This window comes from Aythya fuligula, chromosome 26 (assembly GCF_009819795.1).
Source record: "Aythya fuligula isolate bAytFul2 chromosome 26, bAytFul2.pri, whole genome shotgun sequence".
Lineage (NCBI taxonomy): Eukaryota > Metazoa > Chordata > Aves > Anseriformes > Anatidae > Aythya > Aythya fuligula.
In genome coordinates, this window is record NC_045584.1 from 1,472,528 (window position 1) to 1,497,452 (window position 24,925).

Below are 24,925 nucleotides of genomic sequence, written 5' to 3' on the forward strand. Positions count from 1 at the left end.
CTTCTTTTCCTTTCCCAAAAAGGCTCTGCGAAGAGCCAGCCACCCTCCAACCATCCTTTTTTTTTTTTTTGGAATGTTTTATAGGATCACCCTTCCCACAGAAAATGGCACATTAAAAAACATCCGTTCAAGTACAACAGCAGCAGCGGAGCAGGAGGAAGGTTTTATCAGCACCGAGAGCAGAGCTGGTAACGCAGCACAGCAGCAGGAACCACTTGGCTGGCGGCACGCAGAAGCTTTTAGCTGTGGCTTCAGAAGCTTTCTGGATGTTTCAGCTCTGTCTCGCCTCCAAGTCCACAGCTGCTTTCAGACCACGAGGCACACGGCCTCTTCATTATCCTAACAGCCCTCTTGGATTCAGGGAAATGCTGCTCTGCTAAGAGGTAACCAAAGCCTGGGCTCCCCAGCACTAGCTTCTGGCCAGTTCGTCCCGTCTTTGGTATCACCATCCCCGCTACCAGCCCCCAATTTGCCCATCTCACTGGAGCAGAATACGACCTCTCCTCCTGGAAGCAAATGGCAACATCACGAGGCATGTTGGTTTTGGCCATCCCACTAGAAATCCTTACGTGCTTGCGTTTAAAACATCACGTTGGCTGAAAATCCCAAACAAAGAAGCAACACAGAATATGGTCAGCAGTAAAATAAGTTAGAACAGCACAACAGGACAGAACACATTTACAAATGATGGGATCCCTCCTCAGCCCTCCCATTACCAGATCAGGCTGCTGGCCTCCATTGGCAGAGAGCAGAGGAGCAAACCAGCACCAGCTGCCATGGTACGCACCAGGCTCCTGTCAGGAGAGATCCACCTTTGCTCTTATTGTATAGAACAAAGCACACGGAACAGCCCTGTCTCGTACACAAGAAACATACAGAACAACAGGGGGGAGCAGATCATCTTCAGGCATTAGATGATTCAAGGAATGATTACTACAGAGCTGGTTTGCAGCCTTGGAATGCACAAAGCCATTTCAGCTGTAGCTCCCAATAAAAAGTTCACCGCAGCCTCACAAGCTAGGCATTTGCATCAGGTATTCCAGGTCAGTTTAACTGCAAGTTAATCCATGCCGCTTCGTTCCCCCCCTTAGACTTCATGTACACAGGTGCTCTGAAGCTCCGTTGCTCAGTGGGCTGACGATTCACTGAGCGAGGCTTCCCTTCTGACCTGTCCACAGCTCCCTGAGCTCCACTTTGCAGCCAAGGTCTCGCAGGGCAGCTTTGGCCACATCGTCACAGTCCCTGTGCGTTGCACGAGCTTCTGTTATTAGGTTCTCAGCTCCCATCTCTAAGATGGGCTGAGAAAAGTCCCGGCTCCGGGAGACCAGGTTGCGGATCAGCATGCAAGCCTGTTTCTGAGGAGAGAGGAAAACAAGAGGGATTAGCATCTCACACAGGAAAATACCAAGTGGGATGCTGGCACACACAAAGCAGATCTGGCTCCAGCTAAGGAACCTTTTCTGGGCAACCAAATGTGAGATGCTATTTTCTGGGAGAATAAAATCCATAGACAAAAGCATGGCTGCTATTTTACACTGCTGTTTATGCAACAAAGCCTCCTGCTTCCATCTGAGAGTTACTGATGTTCCAACAGCAGCCAAGCAATACGAAGTACTTCTTTAAACAATACTAAGATTTATTTATTTTTTTTACCGCAGAGCCACCTTTCCACCCCCCATGTATGCTCTTCCATGTACCTTTCCTGTCACTTTGCTGCAGTAGCTTATGCTGCTCTTTCAAAAAATATTTCCTAGGGTATTTTAATATTCTGGAGAGCACAAAAAGAGAAATCAGAAGCTAACTCCTTGCCATGGAGTTTAGTCAACTCTGGAGAAAACATGGCAATGTCTCCTCTCTGACGCATCACAGTAGCACAAGATGGCTCTGAAAGAGTCTGTCCTCACCCTGCTCTTTTGAAGAGAAGTAATGCCTTCAAGAGAAGCACTCCACAGTCACTTGAACCTGAAAGCAGGTGGGTTTGAAACCCAAGCTGAATTTTGTTTTGACTACATCAGGATGACAGACACAGGGTGCCCTGCATTTAGATGCTGTAACTATCTTCCCAACATGCTCAACTTGTCAGTGTTCATTAAATGAAGGACAAACGAAGCAGTGAACACAACCAACACCAACCGTGAATGAATAATCAAGAGCTCTAAGGCAGATACCTGGACAGCCACTTCTCGAGGGTGTGCTTTCATGGCCTGAAGAGCTGCCAATGCCCCTCCGCCTTCCATGATGACGTTACAGTTCTCAGGTTTGCGCAAAGCCAACATGCACAGCGCTGCACAACCTTGCTCACAGATCTACAAGGCAAAGAGGAACTCAATTGCTGAAGATGTTGCTTTAAGAAAACTAAATCAAATTCTGTTTTCCTGTTTGGAGGATTTTTTTAATAAATAATAATTTTTAGTTTCCTCCACTAAAACATCTTGCTTCTCCTGCAAGTAAACTAAGTTTCATATGGTCACTTAAAACAGATTTTAAATAATTTCAATAGTGACTGAAATCTGATCTGTAGTCCCAAAACATAAAACATTTTATCCACTATTCCCTTATTCAAGGACAAGGAAAAAAAGTGATGTAGTAAGGTGGGCATACCTTTACATTTACAAAAGTATTTGCCAAAGCATGCACTTAACCACTCTCCATCAAGTGGATGTCAAGGGTTTAGCACATTGTTCACGTTCTGAAAACAATTTTGTTAAATGCAATCGTTTAACAAACGTACTTAGAATATATCTGCTCTCAGCACAAGCTGTTTATCAGGAATAAGAGCACAGCTGCGGGCCGTTCCCCTATACAATGTGAGATAAGGCTGCTACATTATGCAGCCCAAAGCCCTCCCTTCCCACCCACTGGGGGACGTCATCATCAGCCCAGCAGCTGCATACCTGAGGGTTGGCAAGGTGATGGCTTATAGCGAGCACGATGAGGTCGGTCCCACCAGCGCTCACTATGGCATCTTTCACGTCATCGTTACCTGCAACCGCTCGGATGGCACTCAGCACCTGCTTCACCACATCCTGCGTTCAGCAAGAAAAAAAAAAGAAAAAAAAAGCTTAGAAAGCAGAATTAAAAAGTTTCACAGGCTTTTGAAAGCCACCCAGAACATCCCCCAGCAACTCCACTCGAACAGCTGTAATTGCCAGCAATGCTATTCTCATGTTCTCACGTGTCAGGTACACCTTCTTGTTAGACAGAATAATAAGGAACTTGTTGGTTGGCAGAGGTTTTCAAAGTTTAAAGAATAAAACATCAACCCTCTTGAACCTCTTCTAGCTAGAATGGTGGAAACCCAGCAGAGCTCGGGTTTTCTGGGAGGAAGCAGAGCTCTGCTTGTGCACCAGGGAGGACAGAGGAAATGGCCATGAGTATGGGGCACAACCACTCCATTCTTATCTGACCGAGCAGATGTAATCTAGTTCTGCATATAAGGCTTCTAATAGGGAGGTAAATGGGATCAATGGCTGGATTTCAACACTAAGTGCACCTAAAATAATGCATTAATTCTAAGGTTTATTCACAGCCAGGATTTAAAAAAAAAAATAAATAAATAAAAATCACAACCTGCTGCATTACGCCCTCTCCCCCAAGTACACATTATTTCACTTACTGGATGGTCAATGCTGTCAGCCAGGAGAGACACCATGAAATTTAAGCCCCCAAGGTCCACAATTTCTTGACAGAATTCATTCCTGACAGAGAGGCGAGAAAGGGTGGCACACAGCTCACTGAGAACACCGGAGTTATCTGTGAATGCTGTGGAGGAGAGATGATGAATGGAGGTAAGTATGAGCAAGCAGAGCTGCTAGCAGAATCAAGGTGGTTTAGTTTGCTTCATTAAAAAATTAAAAGCCACACTACCCCAGGAAACAGTGACTTCCCCTTTATAATTAAAACAGATCATCGCAGATGACATTCTGTTCACTCTGTAGCTAGACTGATAGAATACCTTTCCCTGGCAGAAATGCAGCACCTCAGCAGGGATAATGTGTCTGTAAACCTGCACTGGGCTGTAAAATCCTTCCTAAAGAGACTGACAGATAGCTCTGATAACTGTCACCTTAGTGCTGCTGATAGCTCTGGAGCAGTCATTGTATTTCTCTCTTGGGGCACACTTCATCAAAGGAATTAAATCACGTTAGTAGCGAATTTCCAAACCACCTCTGGGGAACTTCAAGTTACGGCAAAGCACGGGTTTGAGATAAAAAAGCACAGACAATTCCAAATTAACATCAACAGCCAGGGGGTTAATTGTACCTTTCGCGGCCTCAATGAGCACCCTTAATCCGTCGTTCTCCAACACGATCATTTTGGCATGATCGTGAGCATGACCAAAGGGCACACGGATGTCGTCGTCGAACGTCATGATCCTGAGCGCCGAGGAGGCCGTTCGGACGACATCAGCGCTGTCTCCGTGCTGCACGATGGCTCCGGTCAGGAGCGGCAGCACCCCACCTTTCACAAAGTCCTGGCGGTTCTGCTCGTGCTTCAGACAGGCGTGCCGAATGCATCGGATCCCAGCCAGAGTCATGTCAGCATCCTCTCGATATTCTTTCAGAGTTTGTAGCAGTAGATCCTGACCAGCAGCGTCAAGCAGGTCTGGCTGCCCATCCAAGATGGCAGACAGAGTACAGAAGGCTTTCAGCATTAAATTTCTGTCTCCCGAAGCCAACTGGCAGGCAGAGAATACCACAGAGTAGGCACCGTTCTGCCCAGCCAGGTAGCGGAAAGCCAGCTGCTCTTTGCACTGGTCAGAGAAGACCACTAGCTGCTCGGCCATCTCATTGAGATCAGAGTCAGCAACACATCTCGCAAGGGAATCTAAAGTCTAAAAGACAAAAGAAAAGAAAAAAAGAGAGAGAACAAGAGTTACTTCTCAATCTGAACTATGAAGGAATGAGAACAGCTCTTTAGAGTTGGTTAAAATTTGTTTATTTATAACAATGTCGTGCTTTTAAACCTCAAATGAATTTGAAATAGCTAAGAAACAGCTGTTTCTTAGAGCAGCATTTTGTCTTCAACACTTTGTCTTCATGCATCAGTGTCGCAACATCCCTGAATGTCAGTCTGACCAGCACCAAAGGAACTGGGTCCCACTAGCACATTTCACAGGGGCCAACAGCACGCACAAGTACTTTAATTTCTGGCTGGTGTGTGACTGTATTCAATCCTCAGAAGAGCTAGCTAACAGCTCCGACTTATATTACTCATATTTCCTTCATTAAAGATCTTCCGTGCTTTGACCACACCTGACAAAAGCAGAATCTGCTTCTAAGTTGTGAAAGAAATTCTGCGTTTCCTAGCCAAGAAATGTTGGTATTTTGCGCTTACGTAGATAATGCTACTGAAAAGCACAAGCCAGCTCTTTGACACTAGCTCTGAGATCATGTGGGATTAACCACTCGTTTAAGAGCTAACAAAGAAATGGGGCAGAGGCAGTAGAATATGTGTCTCGTGATCCTTAGTCTAATACTCAGATTCTTCATTAACTCTGACCTTTAAGAGACAACACAAACGTATAGTCCTACCAGCAAAATTTCATGCTTTTGCTTTTGACCATTTTCAGAGGCAGGCTGCCGCACAGCTTTCACAATATTGCTTAGATCAACACCTAAAAGGAAAAAAAAACAAAAACGAGATTCATATTAGCTACAAGAGCTTAATTAAAATTTAAGTTAACTACAGCTAACAAAGACAGGCTTGTTATAAAGCATGGATCAATGCATAAAGATGCTGAAAGGCTGCCAAAGTTCTGGTTAACTCTGATTGTCAGGTACATCCTGGAACAGAGAACTAATTCTGACTAAATCACAGCTGGGAAAAAAAAATTCAATTTCATTCACAAAACCACATCTTGCACTTTCACTTAAAGCAGTTTCTCAATCATAATTACTCCGTTAAACTAGGTTAGCGTTAATAATATCTACATTCCGCTTTACATAGACTTCATTTCAATACTGAATGATCAATCTTTGCACATTGGTTCTCCGAAATTTTGAGAAACCTCAATCTGTAATAACTTAATTGCAACAGTGGAATTAATCTGCAATACCTTGGGACTCAAACTGCTGCACAGCCTCTCTCACCGCCTCCTCCGGATCCATTTCAAATTCCGTGATGTTTTCCTGCACGGCATCATCAAACGTTTCCTGGGCAATCTGCTTGGATCCCATTTTGCTGGAACGGAGTAAACTCCAAACTGCTCCTTTGTCCTGTCAGGAGGAAAGCCCACAGTCAGCTTTGCTGCGAGACCTTGTGAGGTTAAGACAAGACACAGACAGCGACCTGCTCACAGCACGGAGCTCAAAACCGAAAAAAATACTACAAAAGGGAGATTTTTTAACGTGTAATAAGAGGATAAAAGAATTCGGGGGGCCTGCAGAGGCCCAGGATTGGGGCGGGGGGGTCGCTGCAGCTGGGATGCGGATGGGAGCGGGACCGGGGCCCGGTTCAGCCCTGTCAGCCGGCCCTGCACCCCCGGGGGCTACCAACACCCGCTCCTGGGCTACCACAGCCCACCCTTGGGCTACCACAGCCCTCCCCCGGACTACCCAAGCCCGCCCAGGCCCCGCGCCTCCCTCAGCGGGCCCGGCCGGCCCGGAGGGCCCAGCACTGACCCCGGAGAGGGCCCAAGACCCGTACCCAGACGCTGGGGGAGGCCGAGAGCGCTCAGCAGAGCCCGGTTCGAGCCCGGTTGCCCCCCGGTTTCCCCCGCCGCCCACCTCCGCCTGACAAAGAGCAGCGCGCTGAGGCGCCTGACCCGCCCCGGCCGCCGTCCTCCCTGGCTCGGCCCTCTCAGTGCGCATGCGCCGAAAGGGGGAGGAAGGGGGACGAAAAAAGTCCCGCCCACCTCCCCCCGCCAGAAGCGGCGCGGAGCGAAAAAGAGCACGGAGGCTCCTACCGCGCATGCGCGCCGCGCGGACTCCTCCCCACCGCTTTCGGTCGGGCGCGTTTTGCGCAGGCGCAGTGTGCGGGAGCCGCCACAGGCATAGGGGAGGGTGCGGGGGGGGGAGGGGGGAGGAGCGCGGGGGCTGCTGGGAGGCTCCCGGGAGGCGGGGGGGGGTGCGGGGCCGGGCGGGGGGCGCCGCCGCCTCGGTGAGGGCAGGGCCGGGGCCCGGCGGGGCGGGTCCGTGGGGCGGGGCGGGGCCTCCCCTCCTCACGGGGCCTCCGAGAGGGGCGGCGGGCTGCCAGGGCCCGGGGGGGGCCCGCTGAGGGGTGAGGAGGGCGGGAGGTGGTGGTGGTGGTTGCGGGTGTTGCCCCCCTCACGCCGGGCTTCGCCTCAGGTTGGGCGCGGGGGGGATGGGAGGGGGTTGAGGGGAGATGGGGGGGCTGAGAAAGGGCTGAGAAGGGGCTGAGAAGGGGCTGAGGGGATGATGAGGGGGCTGGGGGGAAGGTGAGGGAGCTGAAGAGGGGCTGAGGGGGAAGATGAAGGGGAGATGAGAGGAAGATGAAGGGGCTGAGGGGGAAGGTGGGGGGTGTTAAGGGAGAAGATGGGGGGCTGAGGGGGAAGATGAGGGGGCTGAAGAGGGGCTGAGGGGGAAGATAAGGGGGCTGAGAAGGGGAGATGTGAGGAAGATGAAGGGGATGAGGGGCTTTAGGGGAGGATGGGGGTTGAGGGGGAAAATGGGGGGCTGAGGGGGAACATGAGGGGCTGAGAAGGGGTTGACGGGAAGATGAGGGAGCTAAAGAGGGGCTGAGGGGGAAGATGAAGGGGCTGAAGAGGGGCTGAGAAGGGAGCTGAGGGGGCTGAGGGGAAGATGAGGGAGCTAAAGAGGGGCTGAGGGGGAAGATAAGGGACTGAGGGGGAAGATGGGGGGCTGAGGGGGAACGTGAGGGGCTGAGAAAGGGTTGACGGGAAGATGAGGGGGCTGAGGAGGAAGATGAGGGGGCTGAGGAGGAAGATGAAGGGGCTGAGGGGAAGATGAGGCAGCTGAAGACAGGCTGAGGAGGAAGATAAGGGGGCTGAGAAAGGGTGCTGAGGAGGGGGCTGAGGGGAAGATGAGGGGGCTGAGGGGGAGCTAAGAGGGATGAGGGGGAGCTGAGGGATGGGGGGGCGTGAGGGGAAGCAGAGGAGGCTGAGGGGGAGCTAATAGGGCTGAGGGGAGAGCTGAGAGGCTTGAGGGGGGGACTGAGGGAGGAGCTGCCGCCACCAGGCACTCTCGGGAATCCGCCTTGGCTGAACCCAGTGGGCGCCCGGAATGTGCCGGCAGCGGGAGGATCTCTCCGGCGGCCGTGCCCCGGTCAGGGACCGCATTGTGCTGTTTTGCTACAGGGGGAAAAATGGCCTCTCGGCGGATCACACGGGAGACGTTTGATGCTGTGGTGCAGGACAAAGTTAAGAGGTATCGCATGGAGCGGACTGACGCTATAGACGACACAATCCATCATTTTAAAGGTAAAGGAACCCAGGCATGACGTGCCGTGGATTACAGCGGCTGCCGTGGCAATAGCTCTCTTCGATTTCTTGGCTGCTGCTTAGGCGTATTTGCCAGAAACGTGGACTCGTGCTGGTGTTTTTCCACATCCATTTTCGTTTTAGAGGCTAATGGCTTGGTATGGCTAACGCTATTTTAATGTGGAGTGCAAATTCCAGGCAAAACCCGAATTTTAAACAAAGGAATTCTGTTTGGGCTGCATCTGAGAGTGGGTCCAATTTCAGGGCGGTCTCCAGAGACATCACTGCAGGGTGGAATTCTGTTGATGTCTGATAAGTTAAATAAATGTAAGAGTGCATTTGAGGCTTTTGAATCTTTGTATTTTGTGTTATTTTTAGAGAAAAAAAAAAACTAAAAGTGGGATTTTAATTTAGGGAATGCATACAAAACATCTGCAAGTTCTTTTGTCTCCCAAATTTCATATTTAAAATGTCTAGATAAATAACATGGATTACATTCATACAAAGCTGGGTGTTTTAAAACGAGATCTGTTTTCTTTAAGTTGTCTTAGCTTCAAAGGAATTACTTCTTTTAAATACTTAATCTTTTGCCTTCTGAATTTAAGTTCCAGATTTGGGATTCCTGGATACCGTACAGGAAATTCTAGTATTTCTGACTGCAGTGTTATCTCAGATGATTGCATATGAATTTGTAGAAAATATCTTCTGTTCAGCTGCGGAATCCTGGCATTCGGAGTGAGAACAGAGCTTCTGATTTTTTTACACTAGAGAGGTCTCAGTAGAAGCATTATTCACACAATATTGGAATCTTCCTAGACTGAGAAAGTTGTGATCGAGTAGAAAAGAGGCTTTCTAGCAGAACTTCTATTTCAGCTTTAACAAGAGCAGAAGAGGATTTAATAAATTGTTTTGCAATGTACACATAGGCATTTTGGGTCATTTGTTGCTTTTTACATATTATGAGATGTTCAATGGATATAGAAAAGCAAACAGGGCTATCCTAAAGTTTGGGATGCACACTGTTCTTCAAAAGTTTTGGTACATTGACTCTGCAAGCGTCTAAATGTGCCTATTATATTTTTTTTTTCCTAAGACTACTTCAGTGCATCAGCGTATTTATGTTTTTATCATTGCAGCTCATTCAAGGCCTGTCCCAAGACCAAGATACGAAGACAATTTCCACGATGATGGACGATACGACAATGCCCAGCACCATCCCCACGATGAATGGAGTGAAGACCCTAGAGATGACTTCCCAGGACCATCTTACAGAGCTGCGAGCCCTCTCATTAGGAAAGAGAACTATTACCACGAACAGTACGGCCGCCCGGTGACTCGTGACCGGGAGTTTGGCCACCCAGCATCTCGAGAACGGGAATTTGGCCGCCCAGCAGCTCGTGACCGAGAGTACGGGCGCCCGGCTACGCATGACCGGGAGTACGGGCGCCCAGCATCTCACGACCGGGAGTACGGGCACCCGGCCTCTCACGATCAGGAGTACGGGCACCCCGCAGCTCACGACAGGGAGTTTGGGAACCTGGCTTCTCATGACCAGGACTACGGGCATCCCGACTCTTGGGAATCCACTGGACCGCATGAAGCTGACTTTAGTTCTGCGGATATTTTAGGTGATTTTAGATCGCCGGGACTCATGGAAGAGGAGTATGGCAACATGGAAAGCCAGGAGTACGAGGTGGAGTTTGGGATTCAGTCTGACAGCGAGTTCCGACCCCCGGTGCGGAGGGGCAACATTGGCAGGGGCAGAGTTCTGCGAGGAAAACGTATTGCGAGGGGCGCTGCTAAAACGAAAATATTCAAAGGAGATATCAAAGCTCCCCTAAAGAAGTGGAACACGAAAAAACTGCAGCCAGGCCCTGAGCAGAAGCCAGCTGTGCAACCTGATCAACTGCCAGAAATTGCTGAACGCCCTAACCTGAGGCCGGTGCCTCTCCAGCGCCCTATTCAAAGGCCAGCTCTAACAGCCCAGAGACCTATTCTCAGGCTTCCGAAGCCTGCGCACGTTTTTAGAAATCTCAATTTTGATCTTGTGGACAAGTCTGACATTTTCTCAACGTTTGGAATACAAATCATAAAGTGGGCTGGATTTCACGCCATAAAAAACGATGCGGAATTTTCCCGGCTCTTCGGAGCTCTCTTTGAGCTGGAGACAGAAACCTGTGCGAAAATGCTTGCTTCGTTCAAATGCTCCCTCAAGCCAGAACACAGAGATTACTGTTTCTACACTATCAAGAGTTTACAACATGCTGCTTTGAAAACTCCCAAGGTGGACAATGAATTTTTAAATATGCTGTTGGACAAGGGTGCTGTGAAAACAAAGAACTGCTTCTTTGAAATAATAAAACCTTTTGATAAATATATAATGAGGCTACAAGACCGCCTGCTAAAAGGTGTTACACCTCTGCTCATGGCCTGCAATGCTTACGAGTTAAGCATTAAGACCAGTGGTTTTGGTAACCCCAGAGTAATGGCAAGTGCTTTTGAGACCACTGTTTCTCTTTGTCGTAAGTCTTTAGCACTTCTGGGTCAGACCTTCGCGTTAGCATCTGTTTTCAGGCAAGAGAAAATACTTGAAGCTGTAGGGCTCCAGGAAATGGCTCCAGCACCGACGCTATTCCCCAATTTCGACGATTCCACATTGTTTGGAAGAGAGTACATTGAAAACTTGAAGGCTTGGTTAGAGAAAAGTGGATATCCAATTCAGATGAAAAAAGCTGAAGCAGAGTCCACAGTACAGCTTCAAAAATCCCCTCCTGACACTCAAGTTACAAGTGAGTGAACGGCTGTAGAATGCCTCGCAGTACATAGTTGCTTTATTTGTCACTACTGCTTCATCTCGTATCTTTTATGGCTTTACTAGGTCAGGAATTCCAAGTTCTGGGAACTCCATGTAAATCCCTAGCAGTGCTGAGGCAGGTAATTTTGTCTGCTGTAGCTATCACTTCCAGTTCTGTGCCAGGCTGTACAGATGGAAGTACATCCCCTTCCTGCCCTCTCCCACGTGTGTGAATGTTTCAACTCAAGGATTTTCACCTCGTGCATTATTGCACAACATGGAATTTGAGGAAGGAAGGTGAGGAGAGCAACCTAGGGACACAGACTGTGCTTTCAGCTGGCACAATTTGCCTGCCTCAGCTGCCCTATCCTCTTAACATCACATCTTCCAGATAGGCCATGACCACACCTGCAGCTGGCTACGTTACAGAATAAATATTGGCATATAAGCAGAGTCCGAGACGTTACCATTACCAGTTTTATCAGATGCAGGCCCATATTTTTAAGTTGTTTACATAAAATCTATAGGAATGCCATTTTCCCTGCTGTCTTAGGCCAGTTCATCCTGTCTAAAGCATTCCTAGCCATGACTGTACTCATCTGCTCTTCCCTAATTGAACTTTGGATACTTTTGCAGCGAGGTCTTGCAACACCGACACCAAGTGACTAATAATTTGCAACTTAGCCCTTTCAGAGTAGTGCTCAAATGGACTTATTTTGTTAATTCTCCTTAATTTCCTTCAGTACCAAGAGAGGGCATTTTTTGTGCCAATACATTGAAAAATCGCAAACGTCAATATGCCAAAGAATAACAAAGGTGATGTATTCATACCCTGACGATGAAAATAACTCAATGGCTGCATTTTATTTCTTCCTACAGTCCCCCAGCGAGCTGATCGGAAAATTGTAGAGACAATTGAACAGCTAGTGAACAGCATTGTTTCGGGAACCTTGTCTGCCAAAGAGAGAAATGCTCAAAAGAACAGTCCTGAATACTGGTAGGTGTGTTTGAACAGTATGCCCTGCTACTGCTTTGCTCTCCTGAAGGTGTTTGGATTATATTTCATTAAATTCACTATTTTATTCAACGGGTGTAAGATCAAAGCCTGTTGTATGTTTAACTAGATTATTTGAAAATCCGCATGCTTCCTAATGTCCCTGGAAATTGTCCTCTTGCTCCTGTTTTGTGTAGTAGACCTCGTTCCTTTTGATCTGTCAAGAATGACTGTATGTCAATCCAAGTTCAAGATACTCAAAATGATTTACATTTACAAGGTGAAAATATTAAACGAATGCGGTTAAAATAAATATATAGTAACGTTTCAGACTTCCTAGCGTTCTACAAGTAATGTTGGAAAATGAAAGCTGAGATGCTTCCAAGTGTAATAATCTTTTAATATGACAGTATCGCTCCATGTGTGAATTGCAGCATAGCTGATTAATTACAAGCCAACAGATTTATGTCAAAACCTTCCATCATTTATTTGCTTGGCATACTTTATATTTACTTGTTGCTTTCAGAATGAAGTTGCCTCTTAGGCTTTCAGGTTTAGGCTTTGTTTTATGTGTATAATTTTCTTTTTATTTAGGTTCTTGTCTGATGAAGATAGTCTAGAATACAAGTACTACAGGCTGAAGTTATCAGAGGTGCAGAGACGGACATCATTGGGAAAAGAGGCAGGTGGTGAGGGCAGAACACTAGAAGAAGCTGCAACAGAATCGGTCAGAGCTATGTTGTATGCCAGGAAAGTCGCAAGTATTAAGAGAAGGCTATTTAAAAGGAAGAGGCTGGGAATTATAGCACAACATGGAATTCGAGGAAGGAAGGTGAGGAGAGCAACCATAGGGACACAGACTGTGCTTTCAGCTGGCACAATGCTGAAACACCAGGACAAGCATCTTCAGAGTTCAGTCGAATCCAAGCCTTCTATGTCAGAAGCCAACACATCTGAGAAGAATTCTTCTCTTGATGCAACCTCATCTTTGCAATGTGCCACCAGTTCAGAGGCCCCTCTGCCAGCAGAAGAAAAGGCGGATTCTGAGGATTTATTGGCACCATCTGAACTTTTCCTACCGTTGCCCTCTCAGTTTCCTGATGGTAAGTGACAGTTCAGGATTAGATTTTAAACTGCAAATTAAACTGGAAATTCTAATCATCATTTGTTTTGTGAAAGTAGATAGTTCTAAACTGTGCTGACCTTCCAGCGATGTAGGTTTTGTATGGCTCTGTAGATAAGGAGTGTTCTGTTTTCTGCAGTGGATGCTAAAACGATGGAAACTGCTGAGAAGCTTGCCAAGTTTGTTGCTCAGGTAGGACCAGAAATTGAGCAGTTCAGCATAGACAACAGTGCAGATAACCCAGATCTGTGGTGAGTAACCTACACGTTTATCTGTCTGACCAGTAAGAAAAATCAAAATCTAGCTAAACGATTTTTAAAGTGAGATTTCCTTTTATTATTTTTTTGACACGCATGCTTTTATTTGATATGTTTAGGGATGGAGGATTTTGAGCAATACTTCCTCTTGTCCTGTTCAGCACCTCTATTAATGGTAAATGTCCAAAATAACTAAGAAAGAAAATCATTTCTCCAAAATGCACGTATACTAAGATATTTATTCTTTTTCTTTTGTATCCTAAGTAGTCAGCTTGCATCTTGAAATAAGTGTTCTGCCAAAAGTGTTTTCAATCTTTTTTATTTTTTCTTTTAAATGAGGCTTTGATTACAATGGCCTATGTGCCCCAGCATAAATTAGCACAGATCTTTCACTTCTAGTTGTACTGTGCCAACAAAATTGGAGCCCTGTTGTTTTTTCTGTCTCCCTCAGAATCAATAAATCTATTTCTACATACACCACATAACTGAAATTTGGAAGGCCTGAATTCTCTTCTGGGGTCTGCTGTTTGCCTTCTGGGTGATCTAGAGCTAGCTTTTTGTCTTAGTTTGTCCATCTGCATAATGAAGATAATTGTACTAAATTCTTCACAATGCAATTTGGGAACCACACCTCTTAAGAGCTAAGGAGAATGACTGCTGTACTTAGCACATGTTGTAGGGGAATCCTACAGTTCTTCAAAAACATCTTGAATGACTATTCAAAAAGCTAATAAGAGATTTATTTGTAGTATATTGCTTGTAGATAAGAAAATCTTACTGATATTAGTTTTCACTCTAATTTTTGTTCAGGTTTCTACAGGATCGAAGCAGTTCTGCTTTCAAGTTTTACCGCATGAAGGTCTATGAGTTATGTCCATCTATCAACTTCAGTGCTGTGCCAGAAGCAACCGATGCTGGGGAAAATGCTAAACCTGAAGAGAGAAACTTGGATATTTCAGAAGAGGAGGAGGAGGAAGATGAAGAAGAAGAGGAGGAAGACAATGAGGAGGAAGCTGAGTTTGAGGAGGATATTTCTCGACCTTTGGAAGAAATGGAGCAAGCAGAGGAGGGAGAAGAGGATGATATCTCAGCAGGTAGAAGTGCGGAAAACCTTGCTGAAGAGTTGATTTCCAAGACAGGAGAGGAAATTTCAACAGGTGAAAAGCAGCTAGCTACATCATCTGATGGTGCTATACCAAATCTGTCAACACAGGCATCAACTCCTGCTCCTGGTACCCTATTTCCCCGTAAACGAATCAGCAGCAAGTCTCTGAAAGTCGGTATGATTCCTGCCTCTAAAAGGATATGCCTCATAGAAGAACCAAAAGGTGAGTGCTTCAAGTAAGTTTTGTGCATATCAGTACAGAATTTGTGTGTTTTATGTACTTTGTTACCAATTGTTATTGGCTGAAAGATTAACAAAAATTAATGCAATGTTCACTTGAGATGGAAAAGGAAGTTCTGAATAAATGGCGTGACTTTTTTTTTGTATTGTGGCATAATAGCAAACTTGGTTATTTGAGATAGAGATTAGCTGCATAAAAGATCATTCCTCACCTCTAATGTATGTGAATTTTACCTTTTTTCTGGGGCTTAAAAAACCCACAGTAGTAATTTTTGCAGGTTTCAGTTCATCAGTGTATGACAGGTTTAACAGGCCTAAGTATAGCACTGAACACATTTTGAGTATCTGACAACTCTATAAATATATTTAGACTTTGGATTGGCCTGCTAAATTTTGTCAATACAGCCACAGCAGAGAGGTGGGTCATGATATCATGAAAGTTGAGAGATAAGTAGCTTAAAGCTGATCATATGTGCTCTGCAGCTGCTTTAACAAATGTGTTTTCTCTGTGTAATGATATTTATTGGTGAAGGCTGTCATTTGTGATATGAAAATGATATACAATAACCCCATATAGGTCCAGTCTGAATTTTCTGTCAGAGTATTACAGAAGCTCATGGAAAAGGAAGGCCTAAAGTCCTTATCATCCATCAGTGTATTGCTGGCAAGATATATCCCAAACTCTATGCATGAATGCACTTGATTCTCCTTTTTTTTTTTTATGTAGTTTGGGGGGCAGAGGGGAGTTGTCTGACTCTTTGTTGTTGTTGTTGGGTGGTGTTTTTTTTTTTTCATTCTGATCTTTCTTGATGATTCTGGCCTTAGGCCAAGGCATTGAGTTAGAGTTCCACTTGAGCATGTACTTTTTGAATTCTGTATTAAAATTGGTTTTCTTTACAGCTGATTCTTGTCTTTGATTTGACTTGCAGTGCACGAACCTGTCAGAATAGCTTATGATAGGCCTCGTGGTTGCCCAGTTACAAAGAAGAAGAAGGTAAAGAACTCTTCTGGTTTGCCATTGCATTCTGAGAATCAACTGTCTATAGAAAATAGCCTCTGAAAATGTGTTATTGTCAAAAATTCAAATTAAAATCGTAAAAGCCTGGTTCTCAAAAAGACTAAATCTGAAGAGAGCCATGACTCCTGTTATCTTGTAACTACTTCTGTCAAAATTAAATATTCTATGATTAAAGCACTATTGAATAGCTGTGTGTTAACCTTTTTTTTTTCTTAAAAGAAAGAAAGGAGTGCATTGCTGTTTGGAAAATGTAATTTTTTTAGAACATTTAGTGAAATACCATTTGCCTGCTGCTGTATTTGTAGTATGGATTCAGTCATTAGATCATTTAGTGGTTGTTAATAAAAAAAAAAAAACATAACTACCATTTAAAATATGAAAGTGTACTCTATTTTAATAATGTAATTAAACAGATTCTGAACCCAAAATATATATATATATATATATATATATTTTTTTTTTTTTTTTGGTAAACTAGCAATACAGATGTTTATTATCATACTTTTTTTGTGTGGCTACAGGAAGTGCTGCTTAAAACATAATTTTGCATTTCCAGAATCTTAAAGACAATTAGTTTATACGCTTTTTTGGGGGATTAATTTTTAATATATTATCTTCTTCTATACAAACAACAAAATCTTTTTAAAATTTTTTTCCTCCCCACAGAAACCAAAAGATTTAGAATTCTCACACAAGAAACTGACAAACAGGAATGTAGGTTTCCAGATGCTTCAGAAGATGGGCTGGCAAGAAGGACATGGCCTGGGTACACGAGGAAAAGGAATCAGAGAGCCTGTAAAAGTGTATGTAATGGGAACAAAATGCAGAAATCTGACAGCTGTGGAAAAGGCTGGGATTCTGGTAGCAACTATTTTAATCTAACCCACCTTGATGTGGCCAGTTCCGTGTTTTGTTTCCTTCTTGATGTTGCCTCTGGCCTCAGCAAAGTTGAGCGTGGAGACTCCACGCGTTTTTCTGGCCAGGCTGGGCAAAGTGTGGTCTGGAAGGTGGCTGTTCCTTGCTGTGCAATTTGACATCACTGAAGGCTGCAGTGTGAATGCTGCAGGGTGTGGACACTTCTAAAGATCCCTGGGTGCCTCTGTTATTCAGGAGGTGTTTTGTTTGGTGTATTTATCTATTTTTTTTACACCTAGTATTATCTTGGGAATCTCCTTGCTGCCATGCTAGGTACATACATAACACATAAATAGATTTTAGGAATATTATAAACAGTACTCCCTAGATATAGGCAACAAAAATATTTTCACTGTAAATACGTAATGCATTCCACTGCATGCTGAAAGAGGTAAGTGCATCTGCAAGGTAAGTGTGTTTTTTCCTTTTAAGCGTAGTTTTGTTTTTGAATCTTCGTTTTGTCTTTTAAAGTTGCTGTATCCAGTGTCCACTGCTGCCAGCACAGAGAACGGATAATATCTCCTTCAACTCCCTGACTGAATAAGGAGGCAGAATCAATTTATTTCTATCTAAGCCCATCTGCTAAGCTTTCAAGTCCATGCATATAGTTTGTGCATTAACATTCTGGGTTCTGCAGGGATTTCTATTTTCTTTTCATGCTTTTCACAGTATTGGTCATTTTAATTGGTGGCATACTTCCAGTTGTTTGTTTTCCTTTCTTTCTAACGGCTCCCTGTGGTCTCGTGGCCATTACTTTATTTTCCATTGATCTTTTATCTGCAGCAAATGGACAATGACAGAGCAGTGCACCTCTCCTATGGCTGTCTGGTGATCACAAATGTTAGAACCTTGGGTTCTTAACTTCAGAACTTGTTGGGAGCAAAGATAATAGTAATTTTATTTAATTTCTAAAGCACAAGTCTTGCTGCACAGCTAATCGTAGGCTAATTGTAGCTCATCTGACAGTTAGTCCCTCGCATTCTAAAAGTTTCTGGCTGTGTTTAAGAACTGCATTTTTAGTATGTGAAAATACTGTTTTTCCAAAGTAGTGAAGGTCTGCTTTCTGTACCCCTTACAAAAACTTGGTTACTTTTTCTGTAACAAAGAGGTAAGTCCATATCTGACTGTTTTCATGGTGTCTACCTCTCTTTACTTTCCAGCCAAAGTCATTCTGTGGACAATACAACAATCTCAGTGAGAATGAAACCAGTGCAAGTTAACATTTTGCATTCCCTTGTTTGTTGCTTTGATACAGTGCTGTTTTGTTTGTTTTTTTCACCTAGCAACCTGTAGCCTCTACACTTTCCTCCCCATTTCTCCTCCTAGCTCTTCTACTGATGACTTGTTTAAAAGTCCATGTGCTGTCTTATCTCCTCTGAGCAAAACGGGAAGGATTAATAATCGTAGCCACTCCAATCCCAGCATAGAGTTTATCTTGATCATTATATAATGCTGGTATCTAAAATTGATACATGGAAGCACATCAGTTGTTAGTGGAACCTGAGGCTAGTTTTTATTGGAAAAATTATGGTTTGTCTTTGAAAGGTTGCAAGAGCAACTAGTATTTTAATTTGTTATTGTAAAAGATTTACAAATTGGGTGGTGACTCCTCAAGGAAATGATGACTCTGAACATTTTAAAGGGACTTTGATGTTAGCCTTGTGTTGCTCTTCCCTGTCTTGAGAATTTTAATTGTCACAGCTAGGGGTCTGGCCAATTCTATAGTTCAAGAGGCATCCTAAAACCAAAACAAACAAAAAAAAACAAAACACACCCACTTAAAGGCAGAACACTGTTGTGGAATAGACATTACAGTGAGTAATTATCTTATGTCTTTGATTAGTCTCTTTATTCTGAAAGTAGCCTAGAAGAGGAACTATAGTGTAACCATCAGCAAAAAAAAAAGTGTTCTTTCTAATTGGAAGTATGAAGCAGCCATTATGTAATGGAAGCAGCAAATGAGGTGTCTGCTTCAAAGAATTCATGCTCTTAAAAAAAAAAAAAAAAGTTCAAATAAGTGTTTTAAGAGTGTGTATATGTAAGGTATTTAGTATTCTGTAAGCTGTCAAATTCTTTTTGGGAAGGCCTTAAATGCAGGGAGCATATAACTCCATGTGGGAACAATAGGCCTTCATTAGATCAAGAAATCAAGAGGATCTTTTAGGTGCTTTACTTCTAAATGTAATTTAAAATGTGACTTTACTTGTTCATACAGCTGCAATGTCAGACTCAAGTACCATTCAGAAATAAAAAGAGCATCCAGGATTTCTGCTGTGGACTGTAAAGTTGAATTTCCTTCTCAGAGCCTTTGAATGTTCTTTTAGACTTGCACAACAACCTACTTGGCTTAAGTGGACCTGTTATTACAGAACTTAGATAAGAACCATTTTTCTCTAAGATCCTCAGATTAATTTCAGTACATGGGGCAATCTGAGAAGTTTTTCCTACTTCATGTAATGAAATCTCTAATAGGTAACACTTACGTAACTGACCTGGAGGATAAAGCTGGCACGGGGTTCCATTCCTGTGGCAGAGTTTTCATTAATCTTAGCTTGGTAATGGGTATGGCCTATGCGAATAGCCTGGAGAAAGAGATGTTTTTGTTAATTATTTGTGTTTCTGCATTCTTGTGGGTCATCCTCTCCCATCTGCTTCCAGGGTAAAAAGCTGTTTTGATATAGTTGAGGCCCGTCTGCTTCTGTTGGCAAGTTTGGATGAAGAGAGATGAGTTAATGACTTTTTTTTCTTGAAAGGGCAGGACCTCCAGGTTTTGTCTATGGTGTCTGTTGTGCAAGACTTTAGCTTGCTTGGGGTACTAGAAATCTCAGGCAAGCAGCATTATGTTCCCTTGGTAAAAATTTCATCTTTCATGCAGAGTTAGTGGTGTTTCCTACTTACTCCTCAATGTCTCTGACTTCTGCAGTTTTTGAATTGCAAGAAACGAGGCAATTTTCACCATCTTTTCAACAGAGAATCCTATCTGCCATGAATAAAGTGGTTAATACAAAAATTCATGTAAGAATTTGATCTGTTAGATGATTCTATCTATGCTGTTCCCTTAATATGGTAGGAACATTTTCTTCTAGTGGGTGTTTGCATGTGTAACGGGAGGTGGGCATTATTTTATAGTTGATCTGGTATGTCAGGTACCAAGCCTTTGCTCTCTTCCTCCCCCCAAGTGAAGCAGAGGTACTTTCCACTCGAATTGTGTCTATTGGAAGGTATTGTTAAGATCTCTTCTGCACATTGTCAAATGTAACGGAAACAGTGTGTTCTAACTATTCATTTTACTCCCTAGGGGTGCTACCTCTGCAGGGGAGGGCTTGGGTGTTGCAGGGGAAGAAAATAAAGAAGATGCATTTGATGTTTTCCGTCAAAGAATGATACAAATGTACAGGCAGAAAAGAGCAAGTAAATAGGTATGTGCAATGGGCAAGTCTGGTTTGTGAATTCCTGCAAACATTAAAATACCATTATTTTTTTTTTAGTCTTCTCTTACCAAGAAAGTATGGTTGTTTCCATGGGTTTATCTGGCTCCTTAACGTTTCAAGAAAATCCAGCCCTACCTTGAACTGCTGAATTACCCCAAATCTTACTTTCTAGGTATGACATAAAGAAACTCGCTCACTAGAAAGTGCATGGATATGCAAAGGCTGCTGTGTGAAAGATCTTCAGCAGAGTATGCCAGTATGAAGAACAATTTGTTCTGTAGTAGTGGACTTGAACGCTAATGTATTAAAACATTTTCCAAGGTTAAAGTTAGTCTTGTATTTAATTGTGCAAGCTAACAACTTGGATGTCATCTTCTGAGGAAGAAACAACTGATTTTGTTCTCGGAAGTGCCTGTTTACCTCTCTCTTTGGCCAAGTTTGCCTGTTTTGTGATGAGATGGCTTACTACAAAGCAACATGACTAGCCTGCTTCAGCTCTGTTCCTTTCTGAAGCCAAGAACCTTCTCAGAAATTCAGATCTTAATGCAAGGCAGTCCAGTTTATATTTTACTACATTTTGTTGATGGGCTAATCTTCTGATTCACTTCTGGAGTCTGCATAAAGCAGTTTCTTTTCCTCTACACACCAATTTCAAGAAGAATCTCTACCTGTGTACTTATTTTATATAGGATTCTATATTATAAGTGTAGGATGAGTAACTCAGTTCATCTGAGTCTGAGAACGCTAAACTCTTCCTTGAAAACTTCGGCTGCTAAGGTTTTCCATTGTAGCAAGCAATCAGTACATATTTTATGTGTAATTTTTGATTTACACAAATTTGCAGCTCTTGTCCAGCAAATTCTTGAGTAATCTCTTTCCTTCTCAAAGAAGTTTTAAGTCATGACCAGGTGCAATCCATTTGTCTGCAGAAAATGCTGAAGGAAGATACTTGGAAGTCAGATAATCAGAAGCGGAGCATCAGTTTTTTAAGACCATCAGTTCAGAGAGTTATTTCTGTTTCCATTAAACATTTGTTTTGCAGAAGTTCTTGATTGGAAAAAATCCCAGGAAATAAGACAAAAAGCTTGACGTTCTGAGGGACTATTCCAGAACATACTGAAAGAGAAGACTGGATTAATCTACTCTGCTTCAACAAAAAGCAATTCCTAACTTCTTGGTGAAGCAGCTCTGAAGACATGAAAGTTTTAGCAGTGTTACCACAAGGTCCAATCATTCATCTTTTTCAGGCTAGCACATCAATAAGAGAGAGATCTGTGACTGGATTACTGAAAGTGACAGAATGTAATATCACACTTTTTAGCATACTCCTTTCTCAAACAAGTCAAAAGTCTTCACTTGAATGTTACAGTACCGAAACCTACTTCACTGACATTCTCTTTAAAGAGTTTATCTTGAGCTGACGCATGTTCTGCTTACTAGGATTGAGTGCTGATGTTTTCATCCTGCATCATGCTTCTTGCAGAGCAAAGAGCTTGTGGTACACCACTAATAGCACCCCACAGTAACGTGGCAGCATCTCAAGTTTCTAACTGACAAATACGCAAGAAAATGTGCTCTTCAGTTATCAACTTGCCTGTACCTGCTGTTTAAAGAACAAAATTATACTCTCTCTATTAAAAAGCCTGCTGGTTGAAAGGGAGTGTCTTCGTTTTCATTCTATAGCAACAAACTTTTCTTGCCTGTAACAACCAGTTCTAGTTACAAATGCAAGCTTGTTTTTTTTCTTTACAGTATGAGTCTGTGAAACCAAAAGAAACAATATCATGTCATGGTGTAATTTTCTGATCACTCAGTTTTAGTTGCTTTGAAGCACATGATCAGTAAATAAAACCATAATGGCAGGTATAGAAAAATATCATGCTGGTAGTTGTTTTTCCATGAGCATCACGTGTCTTCACCTTTACATTGCAAGAAGCTGAAGCCTGAAGGCCAGAAATACAAATGAGTTTATCTGGTTATTAAACTTGATTAAAGGATAGGTTAGGGGGTTCTCATAGGCTTTACTTGGAAGTACTTAAAATCCATGAATATTTTGGACCACAGGCTACTTTAAAGTTCATCAGTTACCATATTTGGCAGTGTACACTTATCTGTTAAGTTCCCGTTTGGGTTTGTTCTTCACTGCCTCTCTTTCTTTCCTGTGCCTGTTTAGCAGTTATGCAATGTAAAACTCGAGCCTTTCGAAAAGGAGATCTATCAGTCACAGCCTGTTTTAGAATGACAATCTGGAACCAATATTGTTGGCTTCTGAGCTATTTCTCAGATCCACTCAGAAGCTGTTCTTTTAGTTTCATTGATGAAGCTGCCAGTATTTCTGTTCATGATTTGTATTTCCTTGCAAACTTCCAGTTCACCTCTTCTTTGACGTTCACATTTTGGAAGCAGTCTTGATTATATGTTACACTCCTTGCAAAAAGGCACAAGGCAAAGTGCAGTTTCACTTTGGATTGAAATCCACTCTCTCGCCCAGATCAGCATTCTGTGATATTCTGATTTAACCTGAGTTTGTTGGGCACGGTACCATTTGGGGTGCGTTTGCTAAACACCTACTTACCCAATCTGGGAAAACTGTTGGTGTCCAGATTGGAAAATGGTACTTTCCTTTCTGATTGCAATTCAGAGTGTAATGCTGTCTTGAAAATAAAGGTGAACATTGGGAAAATCTTAATCTGCTACCCTGGATGACTGTAGTGTGGTCTATCTTTCTTGTGCCAAACTTTAATTTTGGACGAGATATCAGCAGAGCAGTATTGGTGCTGAGATTCCAGTGTTGCTCTCAAAGTGGGTTGCCGTTTGCCACTTTTATCTTGTGTTACCAAGAGATGACCCTACGCTCCTTTTCCAAAAGGAATTTCCTTATATTTTGTCCTGCTTTTGCAGGCAGCTCTGATATGAAAATTTAAATACGTGTACATGTGAAACGTTTGTTATGCAGATACATTGCCTTGTTTAAAGTTTACTAGCTTCTTTTCTGTTATTTTAGTTCCAGGCTCTCTTCCATGAAGACTGCAAGCTTCAGTGAACATTTTAACTAACTTCAGTGGTGTGTCTACTGTCTTTTGGTTGTTTTTTTTTTTTTTTTTTTCCATTAATCTTGTAGAGCAATTTGCTAGTTTCTGTTCCGTGCAAATTGGCAGTAGTGCTTAGCTAGTAACATTAGCTGCTTATGTTATTGGATAACTGACATTTCTTTTTAGTGTAAGTAAACATGTTAGCATTGTTAATCTTTTAATATCTGCAATAAATGTAGAACTAAACAATTTCTGGTTTAAATGTTTTGCTTGTGAATTTGGCCATCTGTAAGAGATATGCATCATTTTTGGCACTAACAAGTGGAATTGAGATTACGCAGTGTTACATTAGTGTAAAGCAGGATTTTATAGTGTACGAGGGAAGGAAGGTCCCTCTGTTTCTGTGCTGCTAAGTGTTTCTGTTGAGAATACCCACTAAATCATTTCTTAGTCACTGTTTCATGTGGCTTCCAGTGCTTTAAACCCATACACAGCAGTGTTACTCCACAGGAATGCCAAAACCAAGGTGCCCCAGTCAGAATGCAAGAGTTTTACCTTTTATTCCCATATCCCAGGAATTAGTTGTCTCTCTGATTTTCTTTACGTACTGACTTAAAGAGAGCAAAGCTTTCTCTTTACGTATGTGTGTGTGGTTTACTGTTGCCTTTAAATTCAAATTCCTTTATAAGACAGGATATGAGGGGGAAAATTGCAACAAAATGAAATTTAACAATTGTGCAGCCACCTTCTATTTAGAGGTGAAGTGAGAGTGTTTATTTTGCTAAAGATACTGGCTAGGTGTCCTGTCCCTTGCTTTTATACTGACAGCTGTGGCATGCTTTACTAGACAAGCTGAGGTCCTGGCTATGCCTTTTTCTTCCTTTTCCTCCTTTGCCTTCAACAATTTATTATATTTAAGGACCTGGTTCTAGAAGAAGGGATGCTTGCTCTCGTTGGAGAGAAATAAGGAGATCCCCATTTTGGGGGAGGTGCTCTAACAGAGTAAAAGAACTATAGTTAATAAATAATACACTGTTTGGAGTAATTGTGTTGGAGTAATATGGATTTTTTTTGCCTTCAAGGCTTTTCTTTGGTGTAATATCAGTGATATTTTTCCTATTTATTGGTTTTTGTTTGTTTATTTTAGACAACACTACAGCATCCTTAGTATGAACACTTAATCTGTGCTGAGATGTTACTTCTCAAAATCAATGTACAGTATTTTTTTTCTATTGATATTCCGTTCTGCTTTAAAGTTAATCCTGATGTATGGTGCCCAAAGAAAGTCTGGACTCAGAAATTCAAATACTGTTATTTTGGATTGTTTTCTATCCTACAAGCAGGTATATTTTCTAATTGAAAATGAACTCCTGGAAGTGCTGTACCATCTGTCATTCTGCATATCTCATGACTGAGTGGCCAATCACAACCAGACTGTAGATTTGAGCAATAATAAACACCTGAAATGAGAATATGCTCAAAGAACACTAGGGTACTTCGGAAATAACTAGTTTTTGTGAACCTTGTTAAGTAGGTAACTTGCTGGATTGCAGCAAGTGTGGAAAATGTTTGCATTATCTGTGGGCAATAAAGTTACTGCTGTTTAAGAAAGTGC

The 24,925-nt window shown here is 42.9% G+C and overlaps 2 protein-coding genes across 6 annotated transcripts; one reads left to right on the plus strand and one right to left on the minus strand.

Annotated features, from left to right (window-relative positions):
* Window positions 1-628: 628 nt before the first annotated feature.
* On the minus strand, window positions 629-6,792 carry ARMC6 (armadillo repeat containing 6). Of its 2 annotated transcripts, none has more exons than XM_032203794.1 (8): window positions 6,729-6,792; window positions 6,059-6,218; window positions 5,535-5,617; window positions 4,264-4,834; window positions 3,617-3,762; window positions 2,895-3,026; window positions 2,169-2,306; window positions 629-1,355 (listed from the first exon to the last, which is right to left on the minus strand). In XM_032203794.1, exons 2-8 carry the CDS (start codon window positions 6,177-6,179, stop codon window positions 1,143-1,145), a joined length of 1,404 nt encoding a protein of 467 aa, XP_032059685.1. In that variant the 5' UTR covers window positions 6,180-6,218; window positions 6,729-6,792; the 3' UTR covers window positions 629-1,142. The 2 variants fall into 2 exon arrangements, with proteins under 2 accessions (XP_032059685.1, XP_032059687.1); XM_032203796.1 differs by lacking the exon at window positions 6,729-6,792 and adding an exon at window positions 6,649-6,721.
* Window positions 6,793-8,170: 1,378 nt separating this feature from the next.
* SUGP2 (SURP and G-patch domain containing 2) lies at window positions 8,171-23,359 on the plus strand. 4 transcript variants are annotated; one of them, XM_032203861.1, is made up of 10 exons: window positions 8,171-8,401; window positions 9,538-11,190; window positions 12,075-12,192; window positions 12,784-13,292; window positions 13,452-13,563; window positions 14,380-14,897; window positions 15,844-15,908; window positions 16,599-16,735; window positions 20,146-20,266; window positions 20,451-23,359. In XM_032203861.1, the coding sequence occupies exons 1-9, from the start codon at window positions 8,287-8,289 to the stop codon at window positions 20,264-20,266; spliced, it is 3,348 nt and encodes a 1,115-aa protein (XP_032059752.1). In that variant the 5' UTR covers window positions 8,171-8,286; the 3' UTR covers window positions 20,451-23,359. The 4 variants fall into 4 exon arrangements, with proteins under 4 accessions (XP_032059752.1, XP_032059753.1, XP_032059754.1 ...); XM_032203862.1 differs by having other exon boundaries at window positions 21,208-23,359; XM_032203863.1 differs by having other exon boundaries at window positions 21,321-23,359.
* Window positions 23,360-24,925: the final 1,566 nt, after the last annotated feature.